This window comes from Amphiprion ocellaris, chromosome 19, assembly GCF_022539595.1.
Source record: "Amphiprion ocellaris isolate individual 3 ecotype Okinawa chromosome 19, ASM2253959v1, whole genome shotgun sequence".
Lineage (NCBI taxonomy): Eukaryota > Metazoa > Chordata > Actinopteri > Pomacentridae > Amphiprion > Amphiprion ocellaris.
Genome location: NC_072784.1, coordinates 27,846,521 through 27,868,543, shown reverse-complemented (window position 1 = coordinate 27,868,543; position 22,023 = coordinate 27,846,521). Strand labels below are relative to the sequence as shown.

The 22,023-nt window shown below is 40.5% G+C and overlaps 1 protein-coding gene across 2 annotated transcripts in view; it reads right to left on the bottom strand.

The window, feature by feature from the left end:
• The window catches only part of prkcbb (protein kinase C, beta b), a 121,542-nt gene that overhangs the window by 46,669 nt on the left and 52,850 nt on the right, over positions 1 to 22,023 (bottom strand). For both annotated transcript variants that reach the window (XM_055005126.1, XM_055005125.1), the window contains exons 6-9: positions 10,765 to 10,921; positions 9,991 to 10,125; positions 8,282 to 8,378; positions 2,809 to 2,952 (exon numbers count right to left, since the gene is read on the bottom strand). In XM_055005126.1, the coding sequence (XP_054861101.1) occupies positions 2,809 to 2,952; positions 8,282 to 8,378; positions 9,991 to 10,125; positions 10,765 to 10,921 (533 nt within the window). The remainder of the gene's footprint in view (positions 1 to 2,808; positions 2,953 to 8,281; positions 8,379 to 9,990; positions 10,126 to 10,764; positions 10,922 to 22,023) is intronic.

The following is a 22,023-nucleotide window of genomic DNA, read 5'->3' as shown; positions in this document are numbered from 1 at the left end:
GACAAACAGCAGGTCATGCAATTAGAAATAGCTAGAAAATAACTCTAGGTAGGAACAGAATAAAAATAAAAAAATTCAAAAGGCACATTAACTGTAGTATGGGGAAATAGTGTCTGTAGTCACTATTCTCTTAAGTCTAACCCACCTCAAAGGGGAAATCATAGGAAAATAACAGTTACCAAGCTACCTAACACTGCAATGAAACAGCTTAAAGCACAAACACAAACTCAAATCTGGTGGTGGTTTGTTTTACTTTGACAACACAAACAAACAGCACCAGAATCTGCTCGAAAGTGAACTTTAAGTCTCCTTTACACAGAATCTGTTTCATGTTGCGGCTTCAGTCATGTTTTTGCCACTTTATTGCCACAATAAATTAATTTTGTATAAAGAAACTCATCCTTAGCAACAACAAACAATAACTGTCCAAAATGCCAGGGAGCTGAGGATTTAACAGGAGCTGTCCATGGTGCTGAGGCTTAACTGCAATTCGCACAAATCCAAATCAAAGTGTGCACATCCTGCAGTTAAACAAACGAGCGATGGGTGACAGAATACGTGTGAATTCAAACATGCGCGTTTGTATGTTTGCGATCCCGCTGTGCTGTGTGAAGAGAGATGACGATACAGATCAGAATGAAGCAAATCTTTGCTTGTGTCTGCCCCTGAGATCTGGGTGTGTTATTATCACACAGTAAGAATGTCCACAGAGAAACGGCAGCAGCAGTGTTATGATGCAAATGTCCTCAGACACTGTGGTGTAAAACGCAGCTCTGAAGGTACCAGAACCCCTCAGCCTGCAAACTAAGGAACCTTTAGGACGACACACATGAGCGCGTGTTGATGTTAAATACTGCGCTAATATTCACATGATGTACTGGTGAGTGTGTACATGGTACAGGCCAAAATGAACAATGTGTGTGCATGAGAATGTGTATGTGTGAGTCCCTGTTTACCCCAACACAGGCTTGTGTGTGTGTGTGTGTGTGTGTGTGTGTGTGTGTGTGTGTGTGTGTGTGTGTGTGTGTGTACAGAAGGTGTGTACTCATGCATGCATGTTTATGAAATCTGTTTTTATGTGTTTGCATGCGCGAGTCGGGTATTCCAGTAATGATCGAGCCTCGACTCCGGCTCTCCACAGTGACGCATCAGCGTAGCTTTAAAAGCCTGTTACCATGGAAACAGGCAACCGGCATACAGGTCTGATACACAGACAATGGCCTCTCTCTTTTTCCCTCTCTGTCGTGCTCGTTCTGTCACTTTGACTCTCTCTCCACCCTCCCGCTCTGCCCATCTTTTACCCAATTTTTTCCTCCGTTCCTCGCCTGCCACATCTTCCCATTCATTCCGTTTCTTGGCTCGATTTTAATTCATTAATGTCTGTCTTCCCTCTGCAAGGTTTCCCCCTCCTTTCTCTCGCTCTCCCGCTTTTCATTCAGCCTGACGTTTTTACCTCTCCCTCGATTCATTCATGTCAACCTTGTCACCGTGCCTCACATCTCATTCTCTCCTTTCATCCCTCTCTCCACTTGTCACGTCATCCTCTTCGCCTCTTTCGCTTCATCCATCTCTGTCTACCTGCGCCTCGTCTCCTTTAATTCCTTCTATCTCTATCTTCTCTTTCTGTCCATCTTTTCCCTCCTTTCCTCTGAGCTCCATTTGTCGATATAGAGCTCTAATGCTCACTAAAACATGGATGCACACACACACACACACACACACACACACACACACACACACACACACACACACACACACACACACACACACACACAAATAAAACCCAGGGATATTTGCTATAGCACACAATTAAAAGCAAGCCTTTGCACAAGCATGACTGCTGCTACAACGTACAAGCACTGACAGGTGAACATTGATCACCTCATTACAATGCAACGCTCTGCTGGGAAACCTTGGGTCCTGGCATTCACCTGAACACTACTCTGAAACCCACCTAAAGATTATTGCAGACCAAGCACCATGGCAACAGCACTACCTGATGTCAATGGACTCTTTCGGCAGGATATTGTGCTGCCAGACTGTTCAGAAACAGCTTGAGAAACACGACAAAGAGTCCGGGTTTTGACCTGGACTCCAATTGTCTTTTATTTTCCATCCATACAGACTGCATACTCATAATCTACAGGACCCAAAGGATGTACTGTCCAGATGTCCCATGTCCAAAGCTGTTTTGGGCAAGCGGTTTCATGGTGTGGCTATTCGGTGTAAAATATGTTCCTTGCACTGGGCGTGTCCATTCTTCAAAATGAATGCTCGATGTCTGCAACTAAGCTCATGAATTATGGAGACAGTATATCAAGAAGTATGGCACATTCTCAAGAGCAACAACAGTGGTGGGTAAGCTCTGAAGTGAAAGTTACAGATTATGTTGATAGTGAAGGGTAAATATACCTTGGTGGTACAATGTTAGCAAGCTTTGGATTTTTGGTCAGAAAGTGCTCTTTAGCTCACATTACTATGACAAGTCTCTACTGCAGTTACACTACAATGACTGCCTTATGGTCACAGCAGTTGTTGCCATGCAAAGCTCCTTGAACAATACAAGACCCTCCTTAAATGTGTCCATTTTTTTTAATGTCATACACAGCTCAATCGGCTTCCTAGTGGATATGCATCCTAATGCTCCAAGTTAAGTATGCAGAAAATGATGTGAATAATACTGCTAGAATTACAGCTAATCTTGTACATGTATGTGTAGATACACAGCAATTACTAACATATGCATCTGCGTGACATAAAGAATAGTGGACAGAAGGGACATAAGCATACATGAACATAATCCCTTACCTTTCCGAAGCTGCCCTTGCCCAGCACCATCAGGAAGTTAAAGTCGGCCAACTTCATGCGATCCTGGTTGCCATTGGAGTCAAACCGGGATGCAGCATTGGCAGACTTGCCTTCTGTGTGCTTGCCTGGACCAATCTTAGCTCTCTAGATGGAGAAGGGAGAAAATGGGAACAAAATTAGGACCATAAACTATGCAATTTAAAGAAGGTTAAGTTGGTACTAATATAACATACAATACCATTCAAAAGTTTGGGGTCACTTAGAAATGTCCTATTTTTGAAAGAAAAGCATTTTTTTCCAATGAAGATGACATTAAATTAATCAGAAATCCAGACTAGACATTGTTAATGTGATAAATGACTATTGTAGCTGGTAACAGCTGATGTTTAACGGAATATCCACATAGGGGTACAGAGGCCCATTTTCAGCAACCATCACTCTTGTGTTCTAAATAGGGCTGGCCCAAATAACAATTTCTGGGTTAGGGTCAGGGCCCTGAGTAATGACGAATATCAGAATATTCGGGGGGGGGGGGGGGGGGGGGGGGGGGGGTCCAAACTTTGGAACGGTAGTGTATATATATATATATATATATATATATATATATATATATATATATATATATATATATATATATATATATATATATATATATATATATATATATATATATATATATATATATATATATATATATATACATACAAGCTCGCTGATGTTCATAAACCGTTATGCTTTATTGTCTTACTCTGATTGGGACTTGAATTACAAAATCATTGTCAGGCAGTATTTATGGGGACTGAATACTGACAATTGAGAGCAGAAACTCAATAGGAAAGTTTTTTTTTTTAAAGTTATTCTTTTTGCCTTTTTCAGCTTTTGATTTGATAGGTACAGTGAGAGACAGACAGGAAAGGAGGGAGAAGAGTGGGGGGAAGACATGCAGCAAAGGGCTGTGAGCGGGAATCTAACCCGGACCACTGCGTCGAAGAAGCCCCTGTACATGAGTCGCCTGCTTCACCCGTTGAGCTATCCCGGCGCCCTCAATAGGAAAATTTTAACTGTGGTAACAAATCAAGCTAGAATTAGGGTAATTTCCTCATAGATTTCTATACGACCTGACCAGACAAGTCACCCCCTGCTGGCTAATACAAAGAATGCAGTTTTAAGGCACTTCTACACTGGCTTCCCTTGTCAGACCCTAAGGCTGTGATCATCTTTTAAATGCAGTCTTTGGTGGTAACAAGACACAACGACTGTAGTAACACAAAGATCTTGCACAGACACATATATTTTACATTCAATGCTTAACAAAACAATCAACCACAATTTCATAAATGACAAAAGTAACTGTTTAAACCTCGTTTTTCCAAAATTTGGGCCATTTTAATAGTTAGAGAGAGAGAAGTGAAAGTGGCACGTGTGTTTAACAGGTACGTTTATATGCTTTTTTCATTCAGTTTCATTTATTCTGTACAGGAACTTTACACTTCATGCCACACATTCCATAACAAATATGGCCTCCCTGTGAGTCTGCCACTCTATTCAATCACGACTGTCACCACTTCCCTTGTTTCTGTCCTTCAACCAGACTCTCTCACTGAAAGTTTTCATAGCATTTCTCATTCTCATTCTCGTCTGTGTCTCTGAGTCTCCATTTATTCATGTCTATCATATCACCACTTCCCCGTCTCCGTCCTCTGTTCACTCTGTACTTCATTTCTAACAATCTCTCAATTTATTCTCCGCCTCGACCTTGTCATTCTCCCTTGTCCCGTCTCTGTCGTAAGAAACTTCCATTATAATCTTATTCTCTACTTTGTTAAGTACATCTTATCTTCTTCGATCTTATCTTAAATTGCTGATCCGCATCGAGGCTCTCTGCACTCCTCCTGTCCTGTGCAGTTGCAGTAATTTCTCCACTGGTGAGTCTTGACAAAGCGAAGCATCCGACTAACTCTGCTGCTCCCTACACTGCTAGTTTGGAGTGTTGGAGTGATGCAACCCGAACGATTCTTGACTCGTCAATGGATAAAACGTTTTATCTGTCTCCATCTGTTGTCTCACACACACACACACACACACACACACACACACACACACACACACACACACACACACACACACACACACACACACACACACACACACACACACACACACACACACACACACACACACACACACACACACACACACACACACACACACACACACACAGAGGAACAGTGGAGGTATTTGTGTGCAGCAGAGCATGCTGAAGGCAACACTCTGAGAGCCTACAGAGATTATCGCTGCTCTCTCTGTCTGCAGCCATGTGTCCAAGTATTTTTGTGATCATTATAAAGAATTTGCATGCAAAAGGATGAATGGAAACAAAAGAATGTCCTCAAAATGTCACTATATCCTGGATGCCATTAACAGCACCTAAATACAGGGGATCCTCGGTTTACGATGTCCTCGACCTACGATGTCTTGTCGTTACATAAGAACTGGTTATGGGCGGGTCCTCGGTTTACGCCATTTTGTCGTTACGTCGGAACTGGTTATGCGTAACTAGTTGGCGAGCGGAGCAGACGAATACATCGTCACGCGGCGCTGTAAGATAGCTTTGTTTACATTTGCCGGTTATACACCATCTTGGATTGTGCTACATACACTAACTTTTTGCCCTTCATTATGGCTCACAAGCATGATCAAGCAGATCAAGTGTAAAAACAGTGCAACATATTCTGTTATCTTCTTGTAAAGTGACTCATACATGCATGAAAGGCATTGGTATTCATGACTTTTCCAAAGAACGTAACAAATGTAGCGGCTTTGTTTACAGTTTGGCCGGAGTTCCGACTTACAGTGAAAGTCGACTTATGTCAGAGTTCCGTTCCTGCGGCCCGAGGACCCCCTGTACGGGTACTTCAGTTTTGGTAATCTTGCAGTATTTTGACCAGATAAATAGCACTGACTAAAAAAGTGCATTGACTTTTAAGACCACACCTGCTGTGGGTTTGCTGCTATAAAAGTGTGGTGTGTGTACTACCGCTCTCCCTTCAGTGGGGAGCAAAATCCATTCAGTTCAATCCACGGTGTAGTGAGTCTGATGAGAGAGATTGGGCAGACTGTGGTGGTCTGAAGAGTAGCGGTGCAGCTGAAGGCCGAAATGTCTTGCAACAGGCTCTTAACGTGCCTTTTCAAGAAGTCAAACTCAATTGAACGGAGCAGAGAAAAAAGTCTCCGCTGCAGATGAAAGTAGCTTTTAATGTAAAAATAGCATTTTTGTTCCTTAACTTCCTTTAAACAACATTTTGAGCTCGACTGGGCCCATGTGTGTGTGTGTGTGTGTGTGTGTGTGCGTGCATACGTCCAGCATGCATTATTTATTACTTGTATGTGTGATTCTGGATGAAATGGAATGGAGGCATGGAGCTCATGTTACCAAAGTGAAATCTCTCTGTCTGTCTCTGTGTCTTTCTGTCTCTTTGCTATCTCTCTGAGAGCTTCACCCCAGAGGTTGTGTGCATCTGTGTGTATTTGTGTGTGTGTGTGTGTGTGTGTGTGTCTGAGATAGCTGCCCCCCTGAGAATTTGTCTGAGTGAAAGTCTGAGGACCGTGACCTTGAAGAGATGAGGGGAAAGAAAAACAGATAAAGAGGGAGAAACACACAGGGGGGCACTGAAGGTGACAGAGGACAAAACAGATAAGTGAAGCAGAGCGAGGGAGGCAAAATGAGGAGGAGCGAGGAGGAAAAGGGAGAGAAACGGAGGATAAAAGGACATAATACCCTCCCCATGAAGCCGACAACTCTTAAAAAGATTCTGTTTCGCTGCCCTAAATCACGATGTGGGCCTGCAGCAGAGAAGACTGTTTCATCCTCTATATCATGAGTGGCATCAATCTTCTCATCTCACCATCAGCAAGAAAATTATTAAGCGGGTTTCCCAAAAGTGACACTATTCCTTTAAATCACGGGGAAGAAAACATCACACTTGGAAGAAGAAACATAGTTCCATCAGCATTTCATTTTTCTTGTTTTGCTTCATTACTTATCTTGCAAGAAAATCTTTCAGATGAACACTTTTAAAAACTCAAGTCTGTCCTGCAGAGTTTAAAGCAAGAAGACCAGAGGAAAGAAAAGCAGATTTATCCCCAATCATCACTACTACGGCTGCATGATATTGACAAAACCTCACACTGGGATATTTTGTGTTTCTGCTATATATTTTGCAATATTAAAATACAAGAATTTTCATCAGATTACTTAAAAGAATTAATTTTTCTCAAATGATTAGGGTGATTTTAGTGGAAAGTGAATTTGCATAGAATTTTTTACAAACTTTACAATTCAAACTTTACTGTGAGGACTTTTTTGAGTGGGAATCATTTAGAACCTTTCTCATACAGTGTAAAATATTGTTGTGCTTTAGATGGCATTCAGATCTGGATTTGTGGTGATTTAAATGGTGGAACTAATTAGCTGCGCTGCCTCATGTAGTGGAAACAATTGCAAGACGCTGCCGACAGAAAACCTATTTTTGGTCAACATCACGGCCCCTGAGCTAAAATGAGTTTGACAGCCCTGGCCTAAAGGGTCAAAAGTCTGCGGCCAACCAGAGAAGAACTCAGTGGTTCTTACATGGGATGGAGATTGACGACAGAGTTACATTTACATCTATGTATAATGTAAAAAAATTCCTGACTGTTCGCATTAAAGACGATTACATTTCTACTTCTCCTTTGAGAATCTGGACGACCTCTGTTATTCTATTAAATCTGCCAGTAAAGTGTTTTGTACTTTCTGGGTTTAAAGATGACATCCTGAGGCGCCCGTATAGCTCAACGGGTTCGATTCAAGCTCACAGCCCTTTGCTGCATGTCTTCCCCTCACTCTTCTCCCTACTTTCCTGTCTGCCTCTCCAACTGTAGCTATAAAAATAATTTTAAAAAAAGAAAAGATGACATCCTAAGCAGTCGATGCTAAAACGATATATCTTGCAGGCCTTCTTCACTTTGTGACTAACACAATTTAGAATGAGTCTCTCATGTTTGTGGCTTGGTGTCAGCAAGACAGAAGGAGAAGAGGAAAAGAGAAGGGAAAAAAAAAAGGAAAAGCACAGAGCGGGGTTATCCTCACTACTGCCAAATGTGTTAATGAGTGGGCCTACTGGTCAGCGCACACACACACACACACACACACACACACACACACACACACACACACACACACACACACACACACACACACACACACACACACACACACACACACACACACACGTCTGGACCTGCAGTGTGCCAGACCGGATGGTACTATAAGTGCGCCTGCCAACAGCTAACAGCTCTCCCAGAGTGGCCCTCACTCAGACACACATAAATGCATAGTGCTCACACACATTCACAAACGTTCCATACCGACACACACACACACACACACACACACACACATACACACACGTAAGCCTAAAACACGCGCACACACCTCAAATTTCTGTCGTAGCTCCTCGTTGCCCTCCTCCCCCTCCGGAGCGACGGGAACGTTGAAGTACTCGCCTTCTTCCTGGGAGAGCAGCTTAAACCTGAAGAGAGAGAATATTTCCAGTCAAATCAATTCCCAATTAGTTTATACAATTAAGGTGTTTAAATGTTGCCATTAGCCGAAGCTGCTGACAGTTAGCGCGCCGCTTTAAAGTCCTAAAGAATAATCAGGTGATTATTTAGTAATTCGCTCTCCTTCATGGTGATCTAGCAGAGCCTGATGGAGATGAGTCCATAACGCAGCTGAGACGACACACAATCAATCCAATATAATATTTCACATTAGGCCACATTTGGTCCACTAGTGCTGATGCCACTCTTGGCTGAACCTCATACCTCACGGCATAAACACCACATTGAGAGCAAACAACTTGTGCTGGGTGTTAATGGATTCGGTAACATAGATCTCTGCTCTTTACTTTGACACTGCTGATAATAATGTTTTAGATTTAGTTTTTCTCAGGAAATATGGGACCTCAACCCTCAATCGGTTAGATTTTCAACAACATTTGTATTTTAAATCTTATCCAAGTTGAAATACTGCACAAGTAGACAATATAACCGTCAGTTTCTGTGCAGCAGCGTGCTTGTTTTGAACCCTTGGGGGTAGCAGAAATAACCTGTGCACACAACCCTGACATGGTATCAACTTTAAAGTTGATAAGGCAAAGTTGCTGGCAAACGAATTCATATTTGCACATCCAGCAGACATGAAGCAACACTATTTATCTGGAGCTAAGTTTCTGGCAAGTGTTTGACTTTCTAGCTGCTAAATGCCCACGTTCCTCAGTTACAGCTTATCGAATCTGGAGACAATCCAAGCAGCGAACCAAAGCTGTGAGCCAAAGGAATGAACCGAGAGATGCTATAACGTTCTGTAGGAGTCGAGGGGAAGCTGCCTCTGTGGAGCTGCGTCTGTGAGTGACCCTGTTCACATTCAAGCGGTAATTCGATTCATTGCTAATAAGAAAATGCTGATTAGAGTCAGTGGCCTTTGCACATCTGAGCAAATCAAAGGAAATCAAACGGTGCAACCATTTTATGAGATCAACAAACATAAAGCTTTACACACATTTTAATACACTGCCAAAGTAAGATTACGTTACAAGCTCAACTCTTTTAAACATTATTTCAAAGATCACCCGCAGAACATATAAAAACATCAAGAGTTTTTTTTGTTGTTGTTTGTTTATGCCACTCTCCCACTGCAGCCACTGTGAGGCTTCGGAGCTGCATGAAGACGCAGCGGATGAAAACCTCCACTTGCACAGGTTCTCTCTGAATATCAGGCTTTAATGGCATCTCTCCACATCCACCATTCCACCTCAAATGCTGGCATCTCATTAAAAACCTTGACAGGGCAGAGTCAGCAAAACAAGAGGAAGATAGAGAGATATAGAGACTGGGCTACAGAGAGAAGAGGGAGGGAGGGTGACGGAGAGATAAAGAAGCCGAGATAAAGAGACGGGCTAGAGTTGCTCTGGCACCGAGTATAACCAGAATAAAAAAAGAGGAGCTCCGACTAAAGTATTTCTCCCACAGTGCAGTAATGAACAAGGTCACCTTCACTCTCCCTCCTCCTCTACTGGTGCTCTGCCTCATGTCTTTCCACTCCCTCTTTCATTCATCCCTTCGTTCCTGCTTTCATCTCACCATCCGTCCACTCCTAGTTTCTGGAGTTCTGAGATGCCGAAGGACAGCGATCCCATGAAGTCGTTGCGGCTGGTCAGGTCCCAGTCCCACACCTCCACGGACAGACGGCGGTCCTTGTCGTACTCCTTCAGGTGACTGGATGGTTAACAGAGATAAATGTACAGGTAGTGGGTTTAATATTGCAGCCCTGTCTCATTAAAAATTCTTTAACTTTTACTGCACATGAGAGAAATCTTGGATTCCTCATTTACAACAATTTGCAGCCGGCCGCCATCGTTTCTCTGTTAATCATATTTATAAATACATGAAACGTAATAGTAACTGTCAGGAAGGTTTTCATAAATTCATTCACACTGCATGCATGAACCATTTTATTAACACTCATCTTTCATCTCTTATTTTGATTTGTTGGTTAGTTGCAAAAAGTGCCTCTCAGACTGAACATCTGCACCGAGACGCCTGCAATTGATAATCTCAGTCTTCTCTCGTGCAAACTGTGATGAGGTTTATTAAGGATGTTATTGGAGCCAACTGCAGCAAACGAGCCCATAAGCAAGATTTTACAAATATGAGAAGCCAGATGTTTTTATCTGAGCGCCAGCGGTTACACACGCTTGGAAAGATGAGCATAATACCATGGTCTCAAAACACTGCACTGAGCGAATGAGAGCGATGAAAGAGGAGAATAAAAGATAAATGCAAAGGGATGAGGGAAAAGGGAAAAACAGGCAGACAGATAAATTAAATAAGAAACATGCGGTGATAAAGCCTTACAATTTAAAGGTCTCATTCCAGGTGGGGTTGAGGCAGCACTTTATGGTCTTGGTCTTCTGTTTACTCTCGCTGCGAGGATCTGGGATCAGTTTGAGCTTCACATAGGGGTCTGACAGACCGTTGGGGTCCATGGGAACCAGGTTCCTGGCCTCTTTGACTGAAAGGACAAACAGAAAGACAAAAAGAAGACAGTACAAGAGAGGAGGGAGGTGAGAGAAGGAAAGAAGAAAATGAGATTTAAAATCATTCCAAGTAGCAATATGAGTTACTTCATTGATGAATAAAAGCTGTAACAGAAAGCTAAGACATTTAGAAGTATCTATAAACTGAGACAAAATTTGAGGACACTCGCAGAGAGTGCATCATAAAATATGTTGGACTTTTGCATACAAAAAAGAGCAAATGTAGCTAAAAGCATCCTGAACAGTTACGTAAGTAAAATTAACAGTAAGCCTCCTGTTACCCCTTGAACCCAAAAACTCATTAGTGGGTTTGATTTTTTAAAAAAAGAAAAAAAACAAATAAATGGTGTCATTTGCAGACCAAATGATACCATTTATCAGAGCCAGAAACTGCAAACAATCATTGGATATTTAATTTCGCAGCAGTCTTTAAACTACTCATTTCTGCTGTGCTGTTCTGTTGGTAAATAACATGTTTCACTAAACAACTTGCCAAAAATAAACAGTTTGCACTAACCAGATTCTGTCAAAAAAGAAAAAAAAAACATGATGTGGATCATAAATGTCAGGCTATTAGTGACTCAGCTGCAAAACAGTTGTGACAAAAAAAATTAGAGCTTTTTCAATTGAACTGGGATGAACTGCAGGATGTGTTTACCCAAAGCAGAGAGGAGACAAGTCTGGAAACAAATTTAAAATACAAGTAGTAAAATATCTATACTATGTGGATGTACCACATTTCGATTACCTATGGCATTAATGGCATAATCAAGTTATACATTATCCATGGTTGTCCTGTTTCCAAACAGATGCATGACTTTATATTGCAGGTAAAATTAGTCTACAGTGAGTAAAACTGTGACATGGAGCTGTTTGGTGCTTGTTCAGAGGGTTAAAATTTAGAAAATAATATTAATAACCATTTTAATACATTCATGGTAAAACTTATAACTACAAATCACTCACTGTGCAGATAATTGTTTATTAAATATCATAATAAAGAATGGAAATCAAGTTAACACTAAGGTGACACTAAATTTCACCACTTCACTGCCTCACAGATGATTGTTTTCCTACTGGGTAAAGCTGCAGTGGATGGTTCTGCCAAGAAGATAATTATTTACCACACACTTGAACTGCATAAATAGAAAGTTCTCAGTGATAAAACATTATTTGCATCCATATTTAGGTTGCTAGATTTTACTTTAAGCCTTATGTGTACGTGTGTGACCTAAATTCTGAGAGTGCTTCCTGTTGGTAATGTATTTACCAACTAATTCTCCCCCTGAAACCAACAAACAAAACAAGCCACGGTGAACTTGAGGGACACACTCAAACACACCAGAACCCCTTGTTGCATTGGAGGTTACAGCCTCGGGGTTGCCAGATCTGTCTGTAATGACCATGTAGACAGATGAAGGTTGCCAGTTCCAACACTAATCCTCCTTTTGTGGCTTTCTATTATTGGACTGTAATTGTATTCCAGCGGTGTAAAATCCCCTGTGAGTGGAGTGTGTGTGTCAAACTGTGCGTGTGTGTGTGTGTGTGTGTGTGTGTGTGCAATTATTGTTGCTGGTCAAGTTGTGAGGTCACATCCAATTACCAGAAGCAAGGCTGCTGTGTCTTAAGCAGCTCGCTGGGGTAGCGTTCAACGCAAATAAACACACAAGAACCTTCCCTCCCACACACAATAATACACACAATACCCACAAGTACTTAGCAGATGCAGCTCAATAATTTGTGTTTTGTAGGAAATGACAAAGGAAAAAGAATGGTGGAGGAAACTATGGTAAGCTAAGGTGATGATGTGCAATATCACTTATAAACTATTTTAGGACAAACTGTTGGGTCATGTACCACAGGGACAATAGTAAAAGCACATTAGATACTCATAGATGGAGTCTTGTAGTAACTCTCTGCAATATCAGAAATTAAAAAAATCATAACTTGTAAGAACTTTTCAGGATATTTTTTAATCAATTGAAGGTTGTAATATATATATATATATATATATATATATATATATATATATATATATATATATATATATATATATATATATATATATATATATATATATACTAGCAATGTGCTGCTCTGAGTAGCAGCAAGTCCATGTAGCTCTGTAGGCATAAGTTTCTTTAGTGGTTTTTGTTTGCACATTATTTAACAAATTCATTTCCCTATTTACCTTATCAATCAATCAATCAAGCAATCAATCAATCAATCAATCAATCAATCAATCAATCAATCAATCAATCAATCAATCAATCAATCAATCAATCAATCAATCAATCAATCAATCAATCAATCAATCAATCAATCAATCAATCAAAGTTTATTTCTATAGCCCTTTTCAACAGCCCAAAGGGTGACCAAACTGCTTCACAGTGAAAAACAAGAGAATAACTTGAAAACAGTACAGTGACAAACAATCACACTCGCACTCACACCTATGGGCAAATTTAGAAAAATCAATTACCCTCAGCACATTTCTGGACTGTGGGAGGAAACCCACACCTGCACAGGAAGAACATGCAAACTCCATGCAGAAAGATCCCGGGAAGGCCGGGACGTGAACCAGTGATCTTCCGCTGACTGGATGACCTCAGAGCTCTTTTTTGGTCCTTTCAAGTTAAAAGCTCAGACAAATAAGTGGAGCCACACCGTTGAGAACTTTAAAAACGAACAATAAAAGTTTAAAAGGAATTCTTGACTGGACTGGAAGCCAGTGAAGAACGTTAAGGACTGGGGTGATGTGCTCATGTCTGGGGGTGTTTGTTAAAAGAAGTGTTTCAGCATTTTGCACGAGTTGCAGGTGGTGGATAGACGACTGGAAGATGCCGATGAAAAGTGCATTGCAGTAGTCCAGTCTTGAACTAATAATAGCATGAATGCCTTGTTCAAGGTTGGTGCGGTTTAAATAAGGCTTGACTTTGGCTAAAAGGCACAATTGTAAGAAACTTGCTCTGACAACAGTGTCAATTTGTTTGTTAAATTTCAAGTCTCTGTCAGATATCACCCTGGGATTTTTGATGGCAGGTCTCAAAGTCATTGAACCAAAACTTGATACATCACTATCAGTACTCCCAAACACAATGCATTCAGTTTTTTCCTTATTTATAATTAAAAATTAACATGTGTGAGCTACTGGATACCTTAAATTTCCCCAAGGGGATGAATAAAGTATCAACCTGTGAGCTGTCAAGGTGTACTTCTACATTGCTGTCATGCTTGCATAAGCAAATAATAAAAGCAAAATACAAAAAAAAAAAAAAATCTCATTTCTTAACTCAAGCACTGATGGTTTATTTGAACGAAAAAGTTCACCTCTGCTGCTCCAGTCTCGTAACACAATTAACACCCAAATGCAATGACGGCTTATCCTCATAAAAATATCCTGACGGCTCCGATGCAGCTCAGGGTTCATGCAGAGAAGCTTTAATACAAATAATTCCACCTTAAAAACCTGCAATCTGTGTGGAGCAGCTGACCTGCCAGGTGTGTAGGAGATCCAGTGCTAATGAAGATACTGCTGCTGTGGCGTGCATCACTCTCAATTTAAAGCTGCACTGATAATTTCTTCTGCTGTCTGATATTGCAGGTATTTATTAAAGTCAAAGGGAAATTTCTGACACACAGCATTTGCATTCAGCAAATTCTGAATAACATTATTGTAAGATTCAGGCATTTATCTAACACATTGTCTGAGTCACATTAATTACTGTATTTTGACAGATGTGTCCATATATTATGTAATAGATAGCGCCACCTGGACACACGCCAGGGCTTCATCAACCCTGACTGGGTGACCTGAAATACCTGATGAGTCCAGGAAATGAGTCTGATGATGTGTTCAGGTACGTTGAGATGACACATTCTATGTCAAAAGAAGTGTAATCGATGTGAGGGAGAGGTACAACCAGCACTAGACATGACAGCTGATTTGTGATGCAGCAGAGTTCTGGGTGTTTGCACCTCTGCTGACTGAAAGGACACAAAATGAGACTTTTGAACCTTCTGCACTTTTGATTCAGCATCAATCTGTGTGTGAAGAAAAGCTCTGCTCACTGTAAAGAGTAACTTCACTGCCTGTGATACATTATTCTCTCCTCTGTCCAATACATTACATTAGGCTTCTCTCTGTTACATTAGTACTAAAGACAAGAAATATGTGGTGCTCTGCTCTGAATATTCAGGACAAGGAGTCAGTGGTGGCACTTCGACAGGGTTCACAAACTAGGGAACATTATTTAACTTGTTTGGCATCATACACTACGGCTCAAAAGTTTGGGGTCACCCAGTCAATTTTATGTTTTTCATGAAAACTCACACTTTTATCCATGTGCTAACATAATTGCACAAGGGTTTTCTAATCATCAATGAGCCTTTCAACACCATTAGTTAACACAATGTAGCATTAGAACACAGGAGTGATGGTAGCTGGAAATGTTCCTCTGTACCCCTATGGAGATATTCCATTAAAAATCAGCTGTTTCCAGCTACAATAGTCATTTACCACATTAACCATGTCGAGACTGTATTTGTGATTAATCAGCTGTTATCTTCATTGAAAAAAAAAACTGCTTTTCTTTGGCCCCAAACTTTAGAACAGTAGTGTATATTTTCTCAGTAGTGAAGGAAAACAACCTGCCTAAAGAATGCATGCTTGCACAACAGAAAGATACGGCCTACAGCTATTTGACCCTCAGAAAAAACAAACAAACAAAAATAAATAAATAAAAATAAGGAGATACCAGTTTCTGTGCCACCCCAGTGTGAGTAATGGTCTCTGCCTGGCCACCCCCATAAAAAAATTGTCTGGCTCCATCACTGGAGAGCAGATAAAACATTCTTTTCCCCCAATCTCAAAAGACACTGGACAACTTCTGAGCAGGAGTTTGATTCATGAGTCAGCGCTGCGTATAAAAGTGAGACTAACTCGCTGCTTTGCCACCAACTCAGATTTAAGAACACTTGAAATCTAAAATCTGATTTTTTCTTTTCCTGAAAGATGATGAGAAATACATTTAGAAAAGTAGAAACCAAAAAATAACTTCTTATTTAATGGTCAGTAACAGCAACAATGATAGTTCCTCACAGATGTGCACACAGACAGTTGCAGAGTCCACAAATGCATTGTTGTTCTTATTATACGACTTTCTAGTCTGCTCCATACATGTGCAGTAGATCTGCATCTATCTGTTCCATGCATGCACACAATGAATCACATCAAAATGGCTCATTTTGTTTTCTAGTTCATGTGAAATTGTGGGTCACTCCAGAATTGGAGGACATGTTATGTCTCACCCATCAAATTTCAAATAATCCATGTACAAAATGCTAAAACATGTAGTCGGTCTGTAAATGTACTTGTCCTGAGATCAAATCTAAAAAAAAAACTAGGAGAAAAGAATGTTTGAAAATAGTTTTAAAAATACCAAATAAATCTGGAGCTCCCCCTATAATTCCACGTTCCTCTTTTTAAATTTAAATCTTCTTTTTTTGGTATTATTTTTTTTTTGAAGTCTCTTTTAATTGTGGGAACATTTTTTTAAATCAACATAATATTTTAAATAATAATTAACATGCATGGAACATGTGTCCCACAACAACTCTGTTAGCAAAACCTTTTTAGCTGGCAGACGAAGAAGAAAACAGTGAATCACATGAAACGCTGGAATTAACATCATCAAACTTTCAAAAAAATATGTAGAGCAAAGCTATGTCCTCTCTTCTATTTTTCATATTTCCTCACTCTACCTCATGCAACCCTATTAAGCATATTATCAGGAAAGGACTAATTCTTTTTACTTTTTCACATAAGTATGTCTGTCCTCTTAGTCAGCAGTAACAGCTAGATAAATATCTAGCTGTTACTGCTGAGAAAAAGCTAACATTAACACGGATTAGCAACCTTGTTACCGTGATTAGAGTAGGGTTAACAAACAACAAGTAAAACATGGAAAAAGTGGTACCATTAATGTGTAAGCTGAGTCAATCAAGCCTTTGCTAGTTTATATAGTTTATTACTGATGAATATGTAGCAGTAAACTGTAAAAGAGAAGGTTTTATTTTTCAAAAATTTTGAAGCACAAATGTCCTTAAGTTCTGGAATGACCCTGGTAGTATAGTGGCTCCACAGTTACAAAGAAATGAAGGGTATGCAGATGACTTTACTAAGCCTTGCATTCATCATCTCATGACTAAATTATGTCATTCGGATCCAAGTGGAACCTTGTGTACTCACAGATATTTAACCTACAGCACAAGTCTTCATGAATGTGGCCATAATTGTAGTCACTTCCCTCCAAAGCCACATGGACTGATATGCCACACACTAGACCATCATGAACACTTACAGCTCCTCTCTGTTTACAAGAGTTACGACTTCACCCCAAATCTGAGTCAGTCAGATTAAAATATACGCGGGCTAGTTCAGTAATACTACCAGGTCTTGAGTCTATGTGTCAAGACATCTAATACCTGATCTCACAGGCTCAGTACCAGCTTTGATCTCCTGGAGAAAGTGTTGTTCAACAAGTAGTGCAAATGTGAACCGAGAAGTAGAAGAAAAAAGCAGCATGTATTGCTACTTGTTTCAGCCAAGGTTAGTAAAAGGGCTGTTTTATACTAAAAAAAAGTGCAGCACACTGTTACGGTAAAAGTCAAACTACTTTTTTAGAGTTAACAACCGAAATGCTGTGGGGAACATGCAGCAATGCTTCAAACCAGGATGGAAAGAAGAGCTTCCCAGTGAGCACACTGTGAGAAAACCTCAAGATGTCAGAAAAATGAGGTCTTCATGCTGTTAAAGCATTATTCTACGCTAAGCTCCGAGAGGTTAACCACAGCACAGACCCACGGGCAGCATTAAACCCTCAGTGGAGCAGGGCAATAAATATTAGATGATGCCTGTTAAAGTGACCATCAAATGCCGGTTGAATAGAGAGGGTAGCATGCCAAATAGTCTCAAAGGACATTTACAGTAAATACACGAGGACGTGTGCGTTTTTGTGTTCTGCTTGTGCACGTACGGCTGTGTAATGCCCATGTGACTGCATGTGTGAAATTATTGCTTGCATACGGTATGCGCTAATTGCAAGGAACATGCAGGGGTCTGTGTGGAGATAAGAGTGCAGTAACAGCAAAATACCGGATGTCCACAGCTGCGTGGGTGTGGGCGGTGCACCTTCTCCCTCGTGACACAGCCTCACTGAAGCTTTGTAGGATTCCTGTGCTCTGTCCAATTTCTTCTTTCTGGCATATATACAGCAAAGCCTTTCCAGAAAATTTAATTGTGACTGATGACAGCATTCATGGGTTCGCACGGCCTAGTTTATGCCTCACAAAACCGCTCTTTGGGGTGTTTCCTGAGGCAGTTTTTTGCAGTGTGACAGTGCACATGTCCCTGCTGCTGACTGGAACAAAGTTTACGCACAGAGCAACAAAGGTTTGCCAGCAGAACATTGCATTGTACCGAGATGATCAACGTTATTCGCTTCACCTGCCAGTGGTTTTTAATGTTGTGGCTGATCGGTGTAGTTTGGCTTGTCTGGACAGCTGACAACACAAAGACGTTTTAAAATCTGAACGCTGTAGTGCCATATTTAATGGCTGTTTAAAGACAGATATTGACTTGATTCTCATTTTAACTTCAATATTTGTACTTGTGTTGCTGGCCTAGCTAAATGAGAAATCCCAAAAGTCTTGTCAAATGACACAGATCAACTTTCCACATATTCTTCATTTGGTTTACATACTAACTTATTTATGCCAATAGCATATTACGAATAAATCTCTACTTGTCATTAGTATTCAGTAGTCTTTCAGTGATTCTGCTGTTTTCTGCAACATTATGAATACCTGGATAAAAACAAGTCTAATCTGGTCAATCTAAAGGAGCACAGTCTTACCTCTTTTAAGGAGAGGTAATGCATTAAACCACAACTTAGTCCTGATTCAGTTACATATTTAATTACTGATTTTGAACATCCATCCATTATCTGTACACCACTGAATCCTCATTAGGGTCATGGGGGGGCTTGAGATGATCCCAGCTGGCTTAGGACGAAGGCAGGCGACACCCTGGACAGGTCACCAGTCTATCACAGAGCTACATATAGAGACAAACAAACACACTTGCATTCACACCTACGGACAATTTAGAGTTACCAATTAACCTCAGCTTGGACTTGAACATTTTTGGACTGCGGGAGGAAGCCGGAGTACCTGGAGAAAACCCACACATGCACAGGGAGAACAAGCAAACTCCATGTAGAAAGATCTTGGGAAGGGAAGGTGGGGATGCGAACTGGGGATCTTCTAGCTGCAAGGCGAAAGTGCTAACCACCAAGCCAATGTGCAGCCCTGAATTTGAAGAGTGATTCTTTATTTTTTTGATCATTTATCATGGTTAAGTCTTGAGTTAAACGTTCGACTGATTTACATTAGATGTGAATAAAAATAGAAACATGCACAAGACCCCTGCTCAGGGAGAGTGTCTCTGAAACAAACAATATGCATAGTATATTCCTGGAAAAATAAAAAGGTTGCGACGGCATTGAAATGAGCGTCACTTTATCGAGCAGTCGGCAGGTGTGCAGAGGCGAGAAGAGTCGAATTTGAGCTTCTCTTTTCATTTTCAACTAGTCTGTCACTATTTCAGCTCTATGAAAGCCTTCTAGAAGACAATGAGATCTGTAATCATGCACCACTATCCTGGCTTCAGCACAACTATAAACGGTTTGGGTGGGACGACATGTCGAACACGGTAGTTCTTTCAGAATACACTCTTGCTATTAGGCAGTTTGGGTGCAGTACCACGGGAAAAGGGCATGTTTAAGCCCCTCATTCAGCGTCCCACTGCATTTTCCCTGCTGGAGAGTCCTTGAGCTAGGGATGCTGACTCCCCTCCATTTCCATGGGTGCTGTTCTGCCTGTGACCCTGAGCTCTGATCTCCCAATGAAAGGGAACGGAGGTGAATTAAAATTGATCAATTAGGTGTCGCTTTACATCCATGTCAATTGCTTTGATTAAATCTACAAATGGAGTCCACAGTACAAATGCATTTCTCAGTGCAGCAGCCATTTCCACCATCTACAGCTACGTTAAGCTGGAGAATAATTCCTGGTGGTTCTGTGGTGGCAGTTTTTTCTCTCTGCCTCACTGCAATGAAGCTACTGGTGGCTCCACACTGACCCCTGTGGACACAAATCAGTACTACTCCTGCTGACTGAACCCTGTAAAGCATTACCTCACTTAAGGTGATTTATCGCATCTGCCCAATAACAAGAATATCAACATAAAATCAGCGCACTCTGCAACACAAAACACAATTTTGAGTGTGCAAGTATTAATGCATCCTAAGATAAGACACATGAGACTAAACTGTGTATAATAAGCACATTAGCTGTTGATTTTTTTTGATAGTTTTTACAATTTAGCTTAACTGTACTCTGCTCTGTTGTGTAGCACTAGTGGATTCTAGCCTTTGCTGCTGTCCTAGCAGTTTGTGTGTGATAAGTCTGCTCTCTTATCATTTCCCACAGTAAGTAGCAGCTAATGATCAGTCTATGAGCGTGGGAACCAGGAAGAGAGAACAGTGAGGAAAAGAGTGAGAAAGAAAAACAGCGATGAAACCCAGTGAAAGACGCTGCAGAGAAAATGGTCTACAAGCAGAAACGGGCATACACATGCATCTTTGTAAGCTTCCACTATGTTAATGTTGTCATTGATGAACAGATCCTGCATATTGATCATACATGATGTGCCATCCAGTCAATTAATTCTCTTGTAGATTGCAGCAGTAAAAATCCTTTAAATCACTTCTGCCTTTCCAAAAGTTTCCATTTACTTACACTACCGTTCAAAAGTTTGGGGTCACCTGGACAATTTCATGTTTTCCATGAAAACTCACGCCTAGGCCTTATATTATGGGGGTAGAATTGCATGATCTGTTCAACAGAGGTAGGCGATTTTACTAGAGTTGGCCAGCAGCACAATGGAGATGATTTAGGAAAAACAACAACTTTTTTCAAAAAATGACTTATTATTTTAGGAAGGTGACAAAACATGTTTGGCATCATACACTACTGTTCAACAATTTGGGGTCACCCAGACAATTGCATGTTTTCTGTGAAAAGTCATACTTTTATTCATGTGCTAACATAATTGCACAAGGGTTTTCTAATCATCAATGAGCCTTTCAACACCATTAGCTAACACAATGTAGCATTAGAACACAGGAGTGATGGTTGCTGGAAATGTTCCTCTGTACCCCTATGGAGATATTACATTAAAAATCTGCCATTTCCAGCTAGAATAGTCATTTACTATATTAACAATGTCTAGACTGTATTTCTGTTTAATTCAATGTTATCTTCATTGAAAAAAGCAGCTTTTCTTTCAAAAATAAGGATATTTCTACCCTAAATTTTTGAACGTTAGTGTACATATGGCTAGTGGTTGCACTGCTAAAAAGGTAATTATAAAATGTTACTTATTACTCAGCTCAGGCCCCATATTCTCACTGAAAACAGTTTTTACACTTCATATTTTAGACATAGTCAGATGTCAGAGGTTCCATTTAATGCAAAGCAACCGAGATTCCTTTAAACCAGTGAAGAGATGAAAAACAGAAGAAAAAATACGCAAGGTGATCATCACTGAGTCATCTACTACTTGAGTATGAATTTGTGCACAGATTAGGATGGAGCTTGTTTATGTAGACTAATTATTCCACCCAACCAGAGTCAAATGTGAGCAGACTTGAGATATGAACAACTGTTGATACACTTTATGTAAGATGCTTTTAAAGTTTGTGTTAAATGATGTGGGTTACTTTACCTTTCATGTTAATTGAACTCACATGGCATTGGATGAGGGTGAAGCCCAGTTTTAACCACAAGCTAAATCTATATCAAGAATGTTTGATTATTTCTGAGTTGACTGGAAAAAAGCAAAGTTACAGTAAAGCTCTGCTGCCATCTGCAGGTGAAATGACCGACAACAGGATGGTGACACTGATCTCTGGAATTTCCATTTTGACTTAAATAGAACAGAAGGCAGGTCAGA